The sequence below is a fragment of the Camelus ferus genome, chromosome 1 (assembly GCF_009834535.1).
Source record: "Camelus ferus isolate YT-003-E chromosome 1, BCGSAC_Cfer_1.0, whole genome shotgun sequence".
Taxonomy (NCBI): domain Eukaryota; kingdom Metazoa; phylum Chordata; class Mammalia; order Artiodactyla; family Camelidae; genus Camelus; species Camelus ferus.
In genome coordinates, this window is record NC_045696.1 from 5,070,497 (window position 1) to 5,086,957 (window position 16,461).

Here is a 16,461-nt window from a genome sequence, read left to right on the forward strand (position 1 = left end):
CTGTGTGCCTAGCTTCTGTTGGGCTCCTGCTCCGAGGTTCCAGCCCCATCAACACCCCAGAAGCACCGTCCCTTCCCTTTGGCCCTTCCGGCCCCGAGAAGGAGAAGCCCCCACTCTTGCTCAGCGTCTGCTGCAGGCTCCCTTCGCCCAGCCCGCGCCTCGGTGGGTGGAGCCCTTGGAAACCGTCTTCCAGCATGGCTTAGAATCCCCCCCTTGGTGCTGCATGGACTCTCCACATCCAGAAACCACCAGCGCCTTCCTCCACTGGGCAGAGAGACCGGCGATCAGCCCTCACAGCCATATCGTTCCTCCCCTGGCCCTTCCTTTCACCCAAAGCCTCCCCATTCACGCTCGCATCCGCTAGCTCTTGGATTTCCAGGCACACCTCTCTGTGCCTCACTCCTCCTGAGGAGCTTCTGTATCTTGTCTATGGCTTATTCTTGCTAGTTATATTGGTATTTCAATTTGCAGGTTCACCCCCACCCCCGCGCCAAGTGTCAGGGTCTCTCTGTGATTGTTTCTCACTCCCAGTGTTATATTCTCAAGCACACTTTGTGATCCACGATCTGCCCGTTTGCATGTCAGCATCTGAGATCAGAAGTAGCATTTTCAGTGCCTGTCTCACTCTCCTCCTGGGTCACCACTCACTGCCCCGTTGGTATTCTTCCTCTGATGCCTTACCACTTGGGAGACTGCATTTGGGGATTAACTAGACTTTTCCAATCAGTTTCTTTAAAATCCTTCCAGGGAGGAGGGTATAGCTCAAGTGCTTAGCATGCACAAGGTCCTGGGTTCAGTCCCCAGCACCTCCTCTAAAAATAAATAAACAAACCAAACTACCTCCCTCCTAAAAAATAAAAATAAAAATCCTTCTAAATAGCACATTCTTTCTCTCTCCTCCTCTTGACCTCTGGCTGAGGAATCCACCCTCCAGCGTTTTGAACCCTATTCTAATAGTCTTGATCACTGGCATCATCTCTTTCTTTCAAAACATAATCAGTAAAGGATTTGAGACTAAATGATTTCAAAAAGTAGAACTGAGAAGTCCATCTGATGAGCAGTGTTGATGCTGGAGACTGAGACTAGAGTTTCTGTAAGTGTTTCATTGTCAACGCTCTCCTTTTGGAGAAGAAGGGATCTGACCTGCTCCAGGTGTCGCTGGTTTTCAAATACCTTTTAGAACAAGGGTTTTGTTTTTTTCTTTGTTTTTTTTTTTTTTTTTCCTTTTGGGTGAAGGGCTGTTCAAATGGTAATTTCTTTTATTATCTTGTACAATGAGTGCTCAAAAGTGGCTGTTCTTCAGTTTCCTGGCCTGAGATCCCCTGCTTGTATTCTCCTCTGAGATCTCTGCCAGGAGGTCTGTAGTGTTGCCTCAGATGTCCCTCCCTGAACTCAGCTGCCCCCAGCACTTGTCCCCCTCCGCATGGATAATGAGTGTGTGGTGTCCTGCCCCCTCTGATGGCCAGCCCACCTGAACACTGGGAGCATTGCTTTGAGAATTCGCTTTGAGTTGTAACTTTTTTTCTTTCCTTCTTTCTTTCTTTCTTTTTTTTAAATTCCTACTTGTGAACTTTCAAAGGCAGAGGGAAAAAACTCATGTCTCTATCTCTTCTTTTTTGAAAAACAAAACCCAAAAGACTCCTGGGATTCCGCTCAGAGAACCAAAGATGTTTCCCCTCAGCTGAACTCGGCCACCATCATTGATATCCACCCTTCCTCCACCTACAGCATCCGCATGTACGCCAAGAACCGGATCGGCAAGAGCGAGCCCAGCAACGAGCTGTCCATCACTGCGGACGAGGCAGGTGGGTCTGCCGGCCAGGCAGGGCCCAGGCGCCGGGAGCTGGCTCGCGGGGCTCAGGCGGTCAGTGCGGGACCCCACCTTTGATGGCTGCTCCCCACGGCTCCATGCCCAATCAGAAACATAGACGGCGCTCTGCCTCCTACTGGGAAGGCTCTGCTCGTCAAACAGGACTTAGGCCAAGGTTCTCATAGCTAAGACTTAAAAGAAAGACATACGAGGCTAATAGTCTGGTGAGATTTAAGAACCGTGCTGTTCTCATGGTGCCTGGTCTGGATGCATGGAGAACCATGACCGTATGTCTTGTCCGAGTCCCTGTGCAGCCTGCTGAGGGAGTGTCGCATAACTAGGGAGCAGCAAGAACATTCTCTGTGTGGGGAGTTGGGGACGGTAGCACTGGTTATTTTGTTGACTGGAAATGTCAGTATTCCTAGAATAAACTGTATTGCTCTTTTTCATGTTACAAAGTATTTCGTATTCAGTGTCGAAAACTTAGAAGATTTTGAAGACAAAACAGCTTACAGTCCTACCACCAGGAGTTACCCTGAGCATGTCGATGTCACTAACTTGTTCAGCACACACGCATGCGTGCACGCTCACCCGCGCAGACACACAGACAGGCGCGCGCACACACACACACGCCCTTCAACACGGGGGTCCGCTCATGATTACGCGGTGACAATAGCCTGTTTGTGGAGGACTGAGCGGTTAGGCAGAGGCAGTGACTGCTGACTGTCAGCCCTCCTCCCGGCAGGAGAGGAAGAAGCAGGTTGCCCTTGGGCTTCTCTGGGGCAGAAAAGGTCAGGAACCAAGGCCTGGCTCATCTCTAGGGGCAGAAGAGTGTCCAGCCCCAAACCTAGCTTTTCTTCTCCTGCCCCTAATCAGGGCTTCGTCAGCCAGTCCCTGCTGTGGAGGGGAAGCTGGAAGCCTAGTCTCAGATCCATAGCTGCCCATCTCCAAGACTAACGTGATCGCGCCTAAATGACGGAGCTTCCGCAAGAGGCCAGATGCCTCCTTCACCTGGGGTCGTCCTTGGTGCTCCCCCACCAACTTCTCAGTTACTCTCATCAATGGACTTGGAATAGGTGTCACTCTTCCGTATCTCTTAAGTGCTTCCTACAACTTGTGTTCATACCTTCCAGCATTTCATTCAAACAAATCCCATATCGTTAAGTAAGTCAGTTATCTTCTATTTTTCATAATCATCAGCACTACTGCAGTGAACACCCTTGTGATATATCTCTTACCATTTCCGGCATGATTTTTCATGTAAATTCCAAGACGTATGATGGCTGGATCAAAGCAAATGCAAAAATGACTCTTTTGATAGGCATAGTCAACATGGTCTTCAAGGATGTAGGTTAAAATTTACTGTTTTTCCTGTATCCATTTCTCAACTCTGGAACTTGTCGGTTCTTGAAAATTGTTTCCACGGGCAGGTGGCAGGGTAGCTGCGCCCTCCTGTGTCCGAGGGTGAGCCGCTTCCAGCACTTGGCAAGCCTGCGTGGCTTCTCATCCTGCAGAATGAGCGTAATGCCTCTCTCCTCCTCACCGCACGCAAGTTGGAGAACTGAAAAAAACTCCAGTCTCCGAAAGTCCTTTGCATGCTCAGAAACAAGTAGGAAATGAGTGTTCATAGGCTTCTGCAAAAACAGAGTATTATTTAAATATTTATGTAAACAATGCACTCACGTCCTGGAATTTCATCATGCTGGAGATTTAGGGAGAATAAGCCGCCTCCGAAAGGAAAACGCTGGCTCAGAGCTGAACCTTCTTCCTTTACCCACTTTTCCACTCTTCCCATCTCGACAACCTTCTCAAGGTAGCCCTGTTTTCCCGGCAATGCCTTTCGAGCTGCTTTCCCAGTCGCCATGACAAAGGCAGCTGTGGTTGCTTTTCCTGCTGTCTCTTCGGTGACCTCCCTGCAGCCAGCTGTTGCCATGGTAACGTGCTTTTCTTCAGCCAGGAGGCAGGTGAACAGCCGCGCCTGGTCGCTGGGCACCAGCATGCAGTCCACTCCCAGCATCTCCGCAGACACACAGATGCAGAGCCACTTCCTTGGCTCCGGGGCCGGCCTTCTGGGTTTTCCCCAGGTGCTGGCTGCTGGCGGCCGCACAGCCCCTCTCATTTACTACTCAGATGAGCTAAGGGAACATGCAAGGAAAGGAAAGGCTTGAGCAAAGGAAAGCTACAAAGCAGAATTTGGCTTTGTCTGGGTGTGTAGCTTTGTGTGATAGAAATGAAAAAGTTTCCTCTGACTCATAGAACAGAGGGGAGCTCTCCTGACCAAAGACACCCTCTCCAGAACTTCCCACAGGTGTTGACCACACATTGCTCCTGCCCTCTCCTGGTGTTATCGAACTTAGGCTCCACTGCTTGCTGCTCAAAAACCACTAATCAAGAGGCAAGTGTCGGTAGAAAGAAAAGGTGCTTTAATCAGAAAAGCGAGCAGTGTGGGGAGAAAGTGGACTCATGTCGTAAGATCACCTCCAAAGATTCTGCTCAGTCATGACAATTTTTAAAGGAAAAAAAGGGAAACAATCTCAGTTAATCATTGAGGTAGGAGGTCAAATTCCTCGTCACTGTTCCACTGCGTGCAGACCCATGGGCTCCTCCTGAGCTTCCTTTGGATGCTGTCTGGCCCACGTGGTCCACCTGCAGATTTGCTAAGGGAGAAGCTGGGAGTAGAGAATCGGTTACTCTTAACTACTTAATTCTTCATTCTTACACCTTTTAATCCAGGAAAAGAATCAGCAAGTTAGGCCAGGCATGGTGTACATTCGGTAAAGCAGAACTCAGAAGTTAGGTGCAGTGTTACCTAGTGATCTCATTTTTCTGATTAAGGTCTGAGGAAAACAGAGCCAAAAAAACAGAAAAGGGGTCAAAGAGCTGCTTACACCAGCCAGGATCCCCAAAGGCACACCTTTAGGGAGCCGTAGGCATCTCGAGATAACCGTTCCTGCTCTTACTGCCCCCTTTCCCTAAAGAAATGAGGCCTGTCTTTTAAGCAGTGAGAATCCTCAGAGGGAAGCTCCTGGAAGCTGTAGACCCACTCATTTTTATGGTAATGGCATCCTCAAGTCCCCAGCACCTGAGGGTGCCTCTCCCTCCCTGTGGCCCAATGAGAGATGAGCCTGCCCCTTCCTGCCCACTCCTATGCCTGCACACTGTGCCGACCGCTGTCTGGAGGGCCCTCCGAGGTCCGCATCTCCTTCTGTGCAGATCAGCCATGCCCCCCAGTGCCGGACCTTCTCCAGTCTCCCTGGATGACATTGTGCCTTGTCCCCCAGCACCAAGGAGAAACCTTTCTGACAACAGCCTTTAAGCCATATCGTTACTTCTCCCCAGGGCCACATGCTCCTCGCGTCTCTACCCCTCGTGTGTGTCTGGTACAGGGAGAGGGCTCAGTACACATGGGAGAATTGTTCATAAACATACCTGGTAGGATTGTCTTAGGACACAGACAAATAGCAGTGTGTGTGTGCATGTGTGTGTGTGTGTGGTGAGGAAAATCTATGGAGGGTTAAAACCACACTGACGTGAGTGGCATCATAAAGAGAGAAAGGTAGGGAAAGGCAAAAGGGTAGATCTAGAAGGTGGGGGGAGGAAGGAGGCAAGAGAAGGAAGAAGGTCCACCCATCAGAACTCTAGCTGGGACCAAAGGAGGCATCCGAGCTGGCAGCCGGAGCCACGCGGATGCTGGTTACCCTTTAGGCTGGCCATGCACCCCGATTAACTGTCATCCCCACCCCTCTTTCATGTAAGGGTTCAGTAAACCACAACCCATGGACCAAATTCCACTTACAACTCTCGAGCTAAGAACAGTTTTTACATTTTAAAAAGAAGAAAAAGAAGAATAGGCCACAGAGACTGCACATAGCTCGCAGAGCCTAAATCTTTACAATTTGGTCCCTTACAGGAAACGTTTCCAGATTCTTAACTCGGGTCTTGCCACAGAGGGGATTTGGGTTTCGGATTCCCATTGTATCATCCACTGCAAAGCTGAGGGAAGAAGGAATCTCTGCCATTCACAGAGCATCCCCACCTAATGCTGGAAAAAGCATTGTTCCAGCTGCACAGCAGTGCAGTTAATTTCACGTTAGAGTCACAAGGGCATCATCAGACCCTCTGATGCACTTGACCTCAGGAAATAGCCATGAAGCACAGATCACACTGCCCAGCACACCTTCTGACTCCCCTCAGCAATCCTTAGTCCGCTGGAGAGGAGAAATCAAGAGAGAAAGTGGAGACACGGTCAGGAGTTAAGGAGATTAGCTCCTAGAGGACTAGAAGAGCCCTGAGACGCCCGGTTTCTTTGACACCAAGCAGCAGGTCATGTCCGCAGCTGACCCTCACCCAAGACCAGCCTCCCCGTCAGCAGCGGCGCCCTGAAGGTCAAGTGTCACTTAGTGTGGTGACCGAGTTGGGGTGGCTGATCTCTTCATCACTTTTATGAACCTGCCCCGAGACCGTGAATGTTCAGTGATGCCGAAGCTCATTGAATAACCAGTGAGTTTTCAAACTCATCAGAGAATGGAAGATCAGGACTATGGAAGGGTCACCACATGGAGGGGATGGGTTTGCATTGGATCCCGCACTGAGTGGACGAGTCTTGCATCATCTTGCATCACATTCCAGAATAGCTGGTCTGATCTATAAGGAGAGTGTCCTGTGTGCTGAGCTGGAGGCAGAGGGGGAGGGAGTGTGACGATGGCTTAGTGAATAAAAGGCATCAACATGTAACAGCAGACGCGAGGGCCCAGTGTGGTGCCATCTGTGTTCAAGGAGAGGGTCAGACACACAGGGGGTGCCCGCCGAGAAGCAGGAGTCCCTGTGCCTTCAGCATCCTGCTTCCGTAGGTGTTGCTGTGCTCCAGCCTCTATTTAGAGATGCTGGAAATTAAGCCAAAATAATCACTGCCCTCCTCACTGCTCCTCATCCATGCCCAGTGCACTCCTGTCAGCCGTCGTTCTGGGATACTCTGGCATTATTCAGGAATGCTTTGGAGCGTCCTTTCCCTCCTCCCCTATTTCCTTCACACCTTTGCTCCAGGATCACCTTCTCAGTGAGTGCTACCCTGACCACCCTATTTCATGTCAACCCACCGCCCACTCAGGTCCCCTCCCTCCCTCAACACCTTCCTTGCAAAAAATGGAATCCATCTCCGTCAGCATACCATACGGTTTGCTGACGTATATTGTTTACGACCTGTTCTTGGTCCCTCCGTCCCTCAAAGGCAGGCAGAGCTGCCTGTTTTGTGCACTGCTATTCCCAGACACGTAGAGCAGTGTCTGGCACATGGCAGGGCCTAAATAAAGAAGAGTTTAAATGAATACACTCTTTATTTGAGAAATCATTATTAAATGAATTCATCTTTTCCCAGTTGAGGCGTCAACTGTTCTTGGTTTTATTTTAATTTTTACTGAATGGCATCTTGGTCTCCTTGCCCAGCAAAGAACATTCTGCTCACCCAGGCTATCAGAGATGAGCGGGAGGTCGGAGGTCATGCAGGGGCACCGCAGGCTTTTTTTTTTTTTTTTTTTTGCCCACTTTTACACCCCAGTCTTTGCCCAGTTTTGGATCTGGCGCACGAGAGGCCCTCAGTAAATTCCTCAGAAAGGAACCAGAGAGAGAAGTTTGGGAGAGCTTCCTGCTGGGGTGGCTCAGCCCAGCTCCCTGAGCAGTTACGCCCCAAGCCTCTGGGTGGAGCCAGGAGACAGATATGTGGAGGAGAGGGTATCTGGGGGCTGAGGGGAGTGCTGAGGCTTGAGTCTTGGCGTTTGTTCCCTGGTTAGAAACGAGAGAGGACCATCGTGGGTTTGGCAGTTAGAATCTGTCATCGCTGTGTTTTTAGCCAAAAGGAATTCGTGAAAGTTGCCTTGCCCAGAAAAAAACATTCAGGAACTGTAAATATAGTCTTCACTTACTACTCTTTTACAGATTGAGTAGTTTTGGCTTCTGTAGAAATGCAGAGATTATTTATTTTGGAAAATCACATTCATTGTTAATTCTTACCTCTAGCCATCTCCTTTTTCCCGCCAGAAAAAGCTAAACGTTCTGATTTTAAAAAAGGAGAAGAAACTAAGCTTTCTATTTATAGCGCAGCTTCAATTCAAGAGCATGTAAATAAATTCTGAAATGTCAAATGTCAACACAATTTTCAAATTTAGTTAAATAAATGGATGCCTAATGGTTGATCTTCAGCCATTTTAGCGTTGGGAATTCAGTCTGCCTTGGATTATAATTTTACAGAAATTGTCCTTCCGCAATGAAATGAGGACTCATGAAAAAATTATAGCTAAGGAGTTGGAAGAAAAGCACTACAATTCTGAAGCCGACTCATTTTTCATATCATTTAAAAGGTTTTCCTTATAATGTTTTAGAAATTTAGAGTGGAAAATTCAGTGCCCAAACTGACAAAGACTCTACCCAGTTATATTGGGCACAGCCCTAATGTGTGTTTATGGGCTATAATATTTTAGCCTCTGCCATTTTTTTTAATTAAAAAATTTTAACACCTTTATTGTAGTATGATTCCTATACAGTAAACTACACATATTTCAGATGTACAATTTGATGGGTTTTGATGGATGCATATAGTTTCTGTCACTTCATTTTTAAGCGAGGAAAGATCTGAATGCGCTCACTTCAGAGACGAGGCCGACTAATAAAATATTACTGACAAACCACTGAAGTATTGCTAGTCTAAGTGGAAAAGGTCTTGGGTTCTTAAAAGTGGTCTTGGAGACAGGGACTGTTCCCCCCATTTCATAGGGGGCTTTCATAAAATGCCAGCCGAGAAACAAATTGTCCCCAAGTCGTAATTGCATCGTTGACTTTGTTTTCTCATAGAATTGAAAGCGCTTTTTAGAAACACTCTTCTAGTGCCTTGTCTGTGATTATGAATGTATCTCAACAAGAAAATAAAGGCTGTGCCGGTGGCTCCGCTCCCCCAGAGGGTGCCCCAGCCTTGCCCCCGCTTCTGAGCAAGCAGGCTCCTTGTTCAACTGGATTTAGCAAAATTAAGTTAAAATAATCTGGCATCGGTATAGCTGTCAGACCCTCAAAATAATTCTCCCAAGGGTTCTGTGGATGAACTGCATGCTTCTCCGCGACCGCAGGATTATCTGTGCGTGAGGGAAATCTGTCCCACGTGTTTTCACTGGATCTGATAAGGGGCTTGACCATGTGAGCAGAAATTTGGTGCAGGGCCGTAACAATGATCACAGTTAGCTGAATGCCAGCCTCTCCCTTGGTTACTGTTTAGAAATTAGCTTCAGTGCCTAGCACAGCCTTTTAGCCTGGAGAATCAATAAACCTGAGAGGCTGTGGGTCCCCCAGAAAACTGTCCTCGTGACCTGCTGGGGGGACAAGCTCTGAGTTTCAGCTGCATGGCCATGCTACTCAAAACTTCTTTGTCTGAGAAGAGGAAAACGTGTTTCCCTTGCTCTCGCCTCTCCCCTAAAATGACGTTTCTCTCTTCCCTTCCTCTCTCGCTGCCAAGCCCCTCAGGCTGGTTTCCCTCCATCATTCTTGCTTTTTTGTCACCCACATGCTCCTGACCCTCGTGCAAACTGGCATCCAGAGAAGTGGCCCTTTGTGCAGCTCAGCAGTGACTGAAAACGTTGTCATCCAAAGGGGTCTCTCCCTGCTGGCCCCTGGGTGACCACTGCCTTCAGCTCCCAGAGACACTTGGGCATATGCTGTGTTGTGTCTTCATCCAGTTGTTCAGATGAGATTAGACTCTTGCTGGCCAGGGATGTCTCCTCTCTCTAAGCTCTGCGTTGCGTGCGCAGACACGGTCTGCCCCTAGTCCCGAGGGCCTGGCTGTGCCTGGGGCGTCATCGGCACCTGCGCAAGCACTGGGAGCGGGTGTGTGAGAGTCTCTACTTTGCTTTACCCTTCACCTCTGCTTCTGCCTCTGGCTGCAGCCCCGGGTCAACAGGAGTTTTTAATTGAAAAGAGTGGAGAACTAAAGCAACCAGAGAGACTCAAAGACAGAGAAATCTTTTTTTTTCCCCTCCCCAAGTAGTTGTGAGCAACCCAAGGACCTCAGCATGTCCCTACACAAGGCTTCAAAGGAGCGAGAAGGGCCTCCTATAAGCACTGCATAGTGATCCCAGAGACAGGTTGTGTGACAGCCTCCTGGCCCACCGGTTAACGTGCTCAAACTTGGGGTTTATTCATCAAGGTGTCAGAGACAAGGGGAGGAAAGCACGAGGACAGGTCCTGAAACTTCATTTTCTCTCGGCATGAGTGAGCCCAGGGCGAAGTGTGTACACGGGACTCTGCAAAGTGGCCTTTCCTGCCAGAGCGGAAAGCTCGCCTGTGCTGCCGGGGCCTGTCCCCGGGGCCCGCGTGTGGTTGTGGGGTGTCTGCGCCCAGACGCGTCTCTAACCGGCCCGTGGCTCTTGGTCTTTCAGCTCCCGACGGCCCGCCCCAGGAAGTTCACCTGGAGCCCGTATCTTCTCAGAGCATCAGGGTCACCTGGAAGGTAAACCCAGCAAACACTTGTCTCGGGCTCTCTTCCACGGGAGTGCGGGGCGGGGAGCGGGGAGCACCTCACTCATGTTAAGTGTTCTGATGCCCCGACAGGAACATTCTATGAAGCTTTCATTTTGCAAAGCTAGATGAAAAGCCCTCTTACTGAAATCCGACATGTGTATGCACACAGGAATACTTCCACAGCAGTTCTGTTATCTGCAGAGCGTGGAGTTGTCATTGGTGTCTGGTTTTTTGTCTTTCAGTCATGATTGGGTCCTAAGTGTCGGTCTCCACAGGAGTAGTGCAGGGGATGTGCATGACTCTGTGGGTTCATTTCAGCCCAGCGGAAACTTTCTAACGGCTTTTTCTAAATGGCAAATCCTGGCATGGTAGCCAGTCCACCAAGTGGCAGAAAGGAGAGAAGTGCTGGCTGAGCCCCAGCTAGCTCTGCCCTCGCACATGCCCGGGGGCGGGGGCGGGGGTGCTGACGGGCCGGCTGCCGTCGGAGGCCGTGGTGCCCCCGGCATGGCCAGCAGATGCAGACAGGCTGCTGGTGAGCGGAAAGCTTGTCACCCGCTGCGGGGAGAAAACCTGCCGCAGTGCAAAGGACCACACCACTCAGCACGCGGCTCTGAGTCCGGCCGACGGGTTTTCCGTGGTGTGACTGAATCCACACGCTGTACACCGGAGACTAACGTGGGACCGTCCACCAACTGTACTTCAGTACAAAAGAGATCATAGAATGAATAGACTTTCTCAAGGAAGGAAGCGACGCTGATTTATATTCTGGCCCAAGTTCATTGCAAACCAGCACACTCGGCGCCACTGCCCCAGGGGTCTTGAAGTCCCTCGGCTGGCGGCGAAGCTGCCTGGGGAGCCGGCCACCTCCTTCCTGTGCTCCCGCGCAGGTTCCACGTCATCTGGAGTGCCGTGGCTGGGTCGGGACTTCTGCAGAGGTGCGCTTGCTTTTCCGGTTCTGGGTTTCTCTCACTGCACGTTTTCTTCTTACCTCCTTCCTCACCCTTTTCCGCTGCGCTCTCCCCGAAGAAGAAGGTGGCAGCCGGAGTGAGGTCTTCAAACCACACTCCTCTTGTCCCCCGGAAAACCCTCGCCCGTTGCGCCTGTTGTTGGTTGAGCCTCAGCTCTTTCATAAAACCACCAGCCTCTGTAACAACAAAAAGGGGGTTTTCCTGCTTGGGGTGGACACCACCTTTGGTGCTAACACACACTACTGCAGCAAGCCGCTTTGTGCAGTCTCACAGCCCAGCCAAGGAGCTGTGATGCCAGCGGGTGGCAGTCTGTGTCTGTTCAGGGCTCAGACAGGGCAGGCTGAGCCGTGTGGGGAGGGGCGCCGTCCGTCTTTGTGAGCGCGTCCGCCAGCTGCGAGCATCACATACCCTGCGAGAAACGCACTCAGCGAGCCGCGGCCCCGCACGCGTCTCGGCCGCTCTGCCCGGGGAATGCTGACTCACTCCGCCTGGAGTTAGACGGGGAGTTTCGCCCACATTCCGTTGCACTGTCTTTTCATGCACTTTCTCGCACGACAAGACCAGCTATTATGGTGGCCCCTGGAGCTTTCTGTGTCCTGCACCAGAGACGTGTCTGTCCACAGAGCTCTTATATCTAAAAAGTGGAAACTCTGGAGGCTTTAAAAGGCAGGGAATCCTTTCTGTCTCCATAGAAAAGCAGCAGGAAGTCAGTAGGTTGCAGTTAAATTTCTTCTTAGAGTCAAAGGGAGGAACAAGTGGTGGGCTGTCAAAAAAGAGGCCTTGTCTCCTTTAGACGGTGAGCGGATTGTAACGTCCTGTTTGTGGACAGTGAGTTACCTCGGGGTGGCGGGCTGCCGGCGTTGCCCGGCCTGTCAGAACGCAGGCAGGTGTGTGGGTGATTGAACCACTGAGTGACATAGGGCTGCCGTTGACGGGCTGTCGTTTCACACTGGCCTGATCGTGTAATGACAGCGCGTCGCTGATTCAACCAACCTGCATACAATTCTAGGTAATCCAAGTACAATATGTTGCCTAAACCATGCTTTTATTTTATGGTGTAAAAATTCCAGATTTATGCTTTGTGTAATTAGCCTCTTTAGGCTGATAGGAAAGGAGGAAAAAGAAGAAAGTAAAGAAAGACAGAAATGGCATTAGTCCAAGGAAGAGGCCGCACATCCATCAGCCAGGATGGAAATATCGGGGAGAAGGAGGCGGAAACTCATTTAGGGTCACGAGACAACCCATCAGAAGTAAAAGATGCTCCCAGTGGAGAGGCAGGACGTAGAGGGCAGAACAGCTCCGGGCTTTGGGTGGGAATCCAGCCCTTTAAGAAACTAACCCTCTTAAAGGTCAGGGGCACGTTCTTGGCCGTTTCCTGCCACCAGTGAGCCATGTTCCATGAGTTTAATTCTCACTGACCCAGCAACACTTCTGTAACGCACACCTTCCAGTGAACAAAATAACAGCTTTCCCTGGTTATCTTGGTTATTTCTTTCACCAAAGAAAAGTGTCAAATGTTTCCATTTTCATGTTCGGCAGAGGTTCCCCGCGGCTTGCTGGCTACAGGCCAAGCCCCAGAGGACAGCCTAGCCACCAGCACCAGGTCACAGCCCCTGTTTCAGGTTTGCTGCCCTCTCCTTCCCCAGGTATATGGGACCCCCTGGTCTGTCATCTCCTCTCCTCCACTGACATTGCTGCTCACCCTGTTTGTAGCACCCCACCCTCCTACCCGTGCGGTCCCACCCATCTGGTCCCACCCGTCCGGTCCCACCTGACCCCTCTATGAAGATGTGAAGACGCGTGAATCTCCAAAGTGGAATTAACTCTTCCATCTTTAGCTACCCTGACCCCGGCGATGGCTCCACGAAGTCCCCAGCTCACGCGTTCTGTGGTCCCGTCAGTCGCATCTCCTCTGCTGTTCTGTGAGCTCCTTAGGGACAGGGAGTGTCTCAGTTGTCTTTGGTCCCCACGCCTGGCGGTTCTGCGTGAATGAATGAGTGCATATGTGAGTTGGAAATGACAAGTGTTCTTGTCACACTAGCCTCTGCAGCACATGTCTTTCAGAAGCTGCTGTGAGGAAGGCACCCTAGCTTTCAGGCTCTCCAAACACCAGGCTGTAACACGGCGAGGGTCTAGTTCACACTGCAGGAAACAGAGTGGGGCGTCCAGTGGTGGACGCCCAGCGGCGCGACCCACGCTCCGTGCACCAGGCAGACCGGCCGTTTACATGTGGGTTTCTACTATAATTTATTGGGGAAAAAATGGCAATAATTATCTAATAAGTGTGTGATAAATTGTAGGGAAAATGGGCATCAGCAGCATATCACTTAAGTGTGAGCCCCCAGGAAGATGGCCAGGAACCAGGAATTAAATTGTCTGTATTTTATAAGCTCAGAAACCTCCTCAATACTGTTACATATTTTGAGTCAAAAATGCTAAGCCATGCCTTAACAAAAGCTCAAGATATAAAGCAAAGGGTTCTAAGTAAAACAAAGATAAAGCAAATGAAAATAAAGTTTCCCTTTGTAACTGTTGCTCCACACCCCGTGAAAAACAGAAGGGTTCGCATAAGCAGATATAGTTTACTGTATGTTTCTGCTGGGGTTATTCAAAATCAGAGAGAATATTTAAAGCTACAGATTATTGATAACAATATATTTGATTAAGTCCCTGAAAATTGTAAAACTAAAGGGGAATTCTCTGTTCTTTTCAGAAAATTCTGATTTTAGTCCCTCTCCTAAGTGTAAAAACACTGACAGAACGTGTTTCTTTTGACAGTTCCTGTCACCTAATCTGGTCACTCTCAGAATCAACTGATCCTGTTTTATGCAGATTAAGGATGGTTTGATAACTATTCACATAAGCTCATGGGACATTCAGAGTTTAGACTGTTCAATTACTCTAGATATCGCAAAACATTTACCAGAGAACGCAATTTTAAGGCAGAGACATTCTTTCCTGTAGACCTCAATGTTGTGTTGTGTTTTGTTTTGAGTGAGAACTCTTTTTAAAGCCATGGGCTATCCCGAAAATATGAACCTTTCAATTGTTCAAATAAAACTGAGAATTATGGAAATTTTCCATTGCTTTGCTGAAAACAATTGTCAAACTGACGACTCAGGGTAAAAATCCTGATAATGAGGTGGCCACTTTCTTATTCTTCTGTATCCTAGTCTCTGACTGGGATTTTATTTAGAATAAACAGTGTTGCAGAAAAGACACATGCTGTCCATAAAATATTAACGTTGAATATTTGGGGATTTAGTTCAATTTTAGTAATCTGAAGAGTACTTTTAACTGGAGTGCCGCATCTCCACAAGGCACAATAATTCCAACTATTTGAGGACTCATTTCAATGTTTCAGAGACGAGCTCTTACGATGGGAAAACAGCCTAGTTTATCATTTAAAAATAAAGCCGCTTATTACCTGTGACCTTCATAGTAGTGATGTAATAAACTTCCACCTGCCTTAGACACCCGCGTCCCTCCACCCGCAGGGTAAGACGTGCCGCGCGGGAAGGGTGACTTACAGGCAGCGCTGCTCGTTTCTGGCTGGGGTTCCTGGGAGACCTGTCCTCCTGAGTCCTCGCTCACTGGCCGGCTCGCTGCTCAGCCCTGACATGCTTTTTACCCTGAGGTCTGTGCGCTAGGTAGACCTAGTTGTGTACAACCTCCAAAGTTGGAGGGACTTGCCCAAGATCTGAGGGCTTGTGACTATCAGATGGAGAAGCCCTGCCTACCCTGGCTGCCTGGCTGCCTGCCTGCCTGCTCTTCCAAGCAGTTGCTAAGCTAATGCGCGTGAAGTGAGCTTGTGCGCGGAAAGGTCAACAAATATTATTTCCGTTTCCTTTTCCTTCCAACCTCATGCTATAAATTTTACCCATCCCCATTAAAGTTAAAGAAAATAGGTAACATGCACATTTCTACCTACTGCCACTTTCTTTCCAAATTGTAGACTTCACCTGAGCATAACTTGAGCAGTCAGCCCACACCCTTCTTTCCTAAGTCAGTTGAAATTCAGAAGTGTTGCCTTGGAGTTAATTTTACTTAATTTTTGACCTCTCGCTTTCATCCTTAGGCTGTGCAAAATTACAAAATTTACATTTCTTTTATGAGCTAATCAATTGGTTCTAGAGTTGGATTTTCAACAGTTTTATTAAAAATCCTGACAACCAACATGCCTTACAAATATTTAAGGAATTGTCAGCCCTTCTCATGTTAGCAAGTCTAAGCTCTTCCCCTTATAATGAGAGAAGGAAAATCCAAACTGATTTCAGAACTTCTTGGTCGTCCACATGGAGGACTGCCCTCCCTCAGCTTCTTTCAGTTGACGAGACCGTGAGCTCAGGGAGGGTAGAGGGCCTATGTTGTTCGTTCGCAATATCCCAGTAGAAGAGCAGTAGATACCTGTTAAATAAATACAGGAGCCACTTCTCCCATTGTTCACGTTCAGATATGCGTATCTAGAAGGGGCGCCTTTCCTTTGGAGACCTCGGGGCTCCATAAAAAGCCCTACATGACTATATTAGCATCCTACTTTCTGGCACATACGTAAAACGTACAGATCCTTTTCATAAAACCGTTCATCACTTTTTTGCTTCATTTAGAATACAGTCTACATCTCTCCCCATGTATCCACTGGATTAGCCCTCTTGGTTTAACCCTGTGATCGGTCGGTCTTTTCCTGGGGTCCTCGGAGTTGGGACCCCATTTCTCTGTCCCAGAGCAGAACTGCCAGCCTGCCTGCCCAGAGGGTCCCGGCTGGCCCCCCACCCTAAGCAGGCTGTCTTTCTGGCTCCCAGCCTTCAAGTGCAGGGAAAAGATGCTGGCCACCTTTCCAAAGGCTGCTTGGCGCCAAGAGTGTGGGACCCAGGTCTACGCCTGGGCGTGCTGGGAAGACAGGCTGGCTGGGACCCAGCCTAGGAGGGGTGGCTCCATTCAGCCCCAGAGCAAAGGCTGTGCCTCTCAGCTGACTCACCCTGACAGGGTGTAAACTGAACTTGAATGAAGGGCTAAGATCACGGCCAACTCCGTTCATCAGCTGGCAGTCCTTTCGGATGGTTTCCTCTGAAAGCTTCACATTGAGCCTGGATGAACCTGGCATAATGCAAGGTATCTGAGGACAGACACTTGCATTGTTCTGATTATAAACAAGTTATGAACTGTTAGGTTACAACAGGTTAGAAG

The 16,461-nt window shown here is 49.2% G+C and overlaps 1 protein-coding gene across 1 annotated transcript in view; it reads left to right on the top strand.

The window, feature by feature from the left end:
- DSCAM (DS cell adhesion molecule) overlaps positions 1 to 16,461 on the top strand; it is a 664,279-nt gene that overhangs the window by 545,332 nt on the left and 102,486 nt on the right. The window contains exons 15-16 of the mRNA XM_032462442.1: positions 1,638 to 1,805; positions 10,225 to 10,295. Coding sequence (XP_032318333.1) covers positions 1,638 to 1,805; positions 10,225 to 10,295 — 239 coding nt within the window. The remainder of the gene's footprint in view (positions 1 to 1,637; positions 1,806 to 10,224; positions 10,296 to 16,461) is intronic.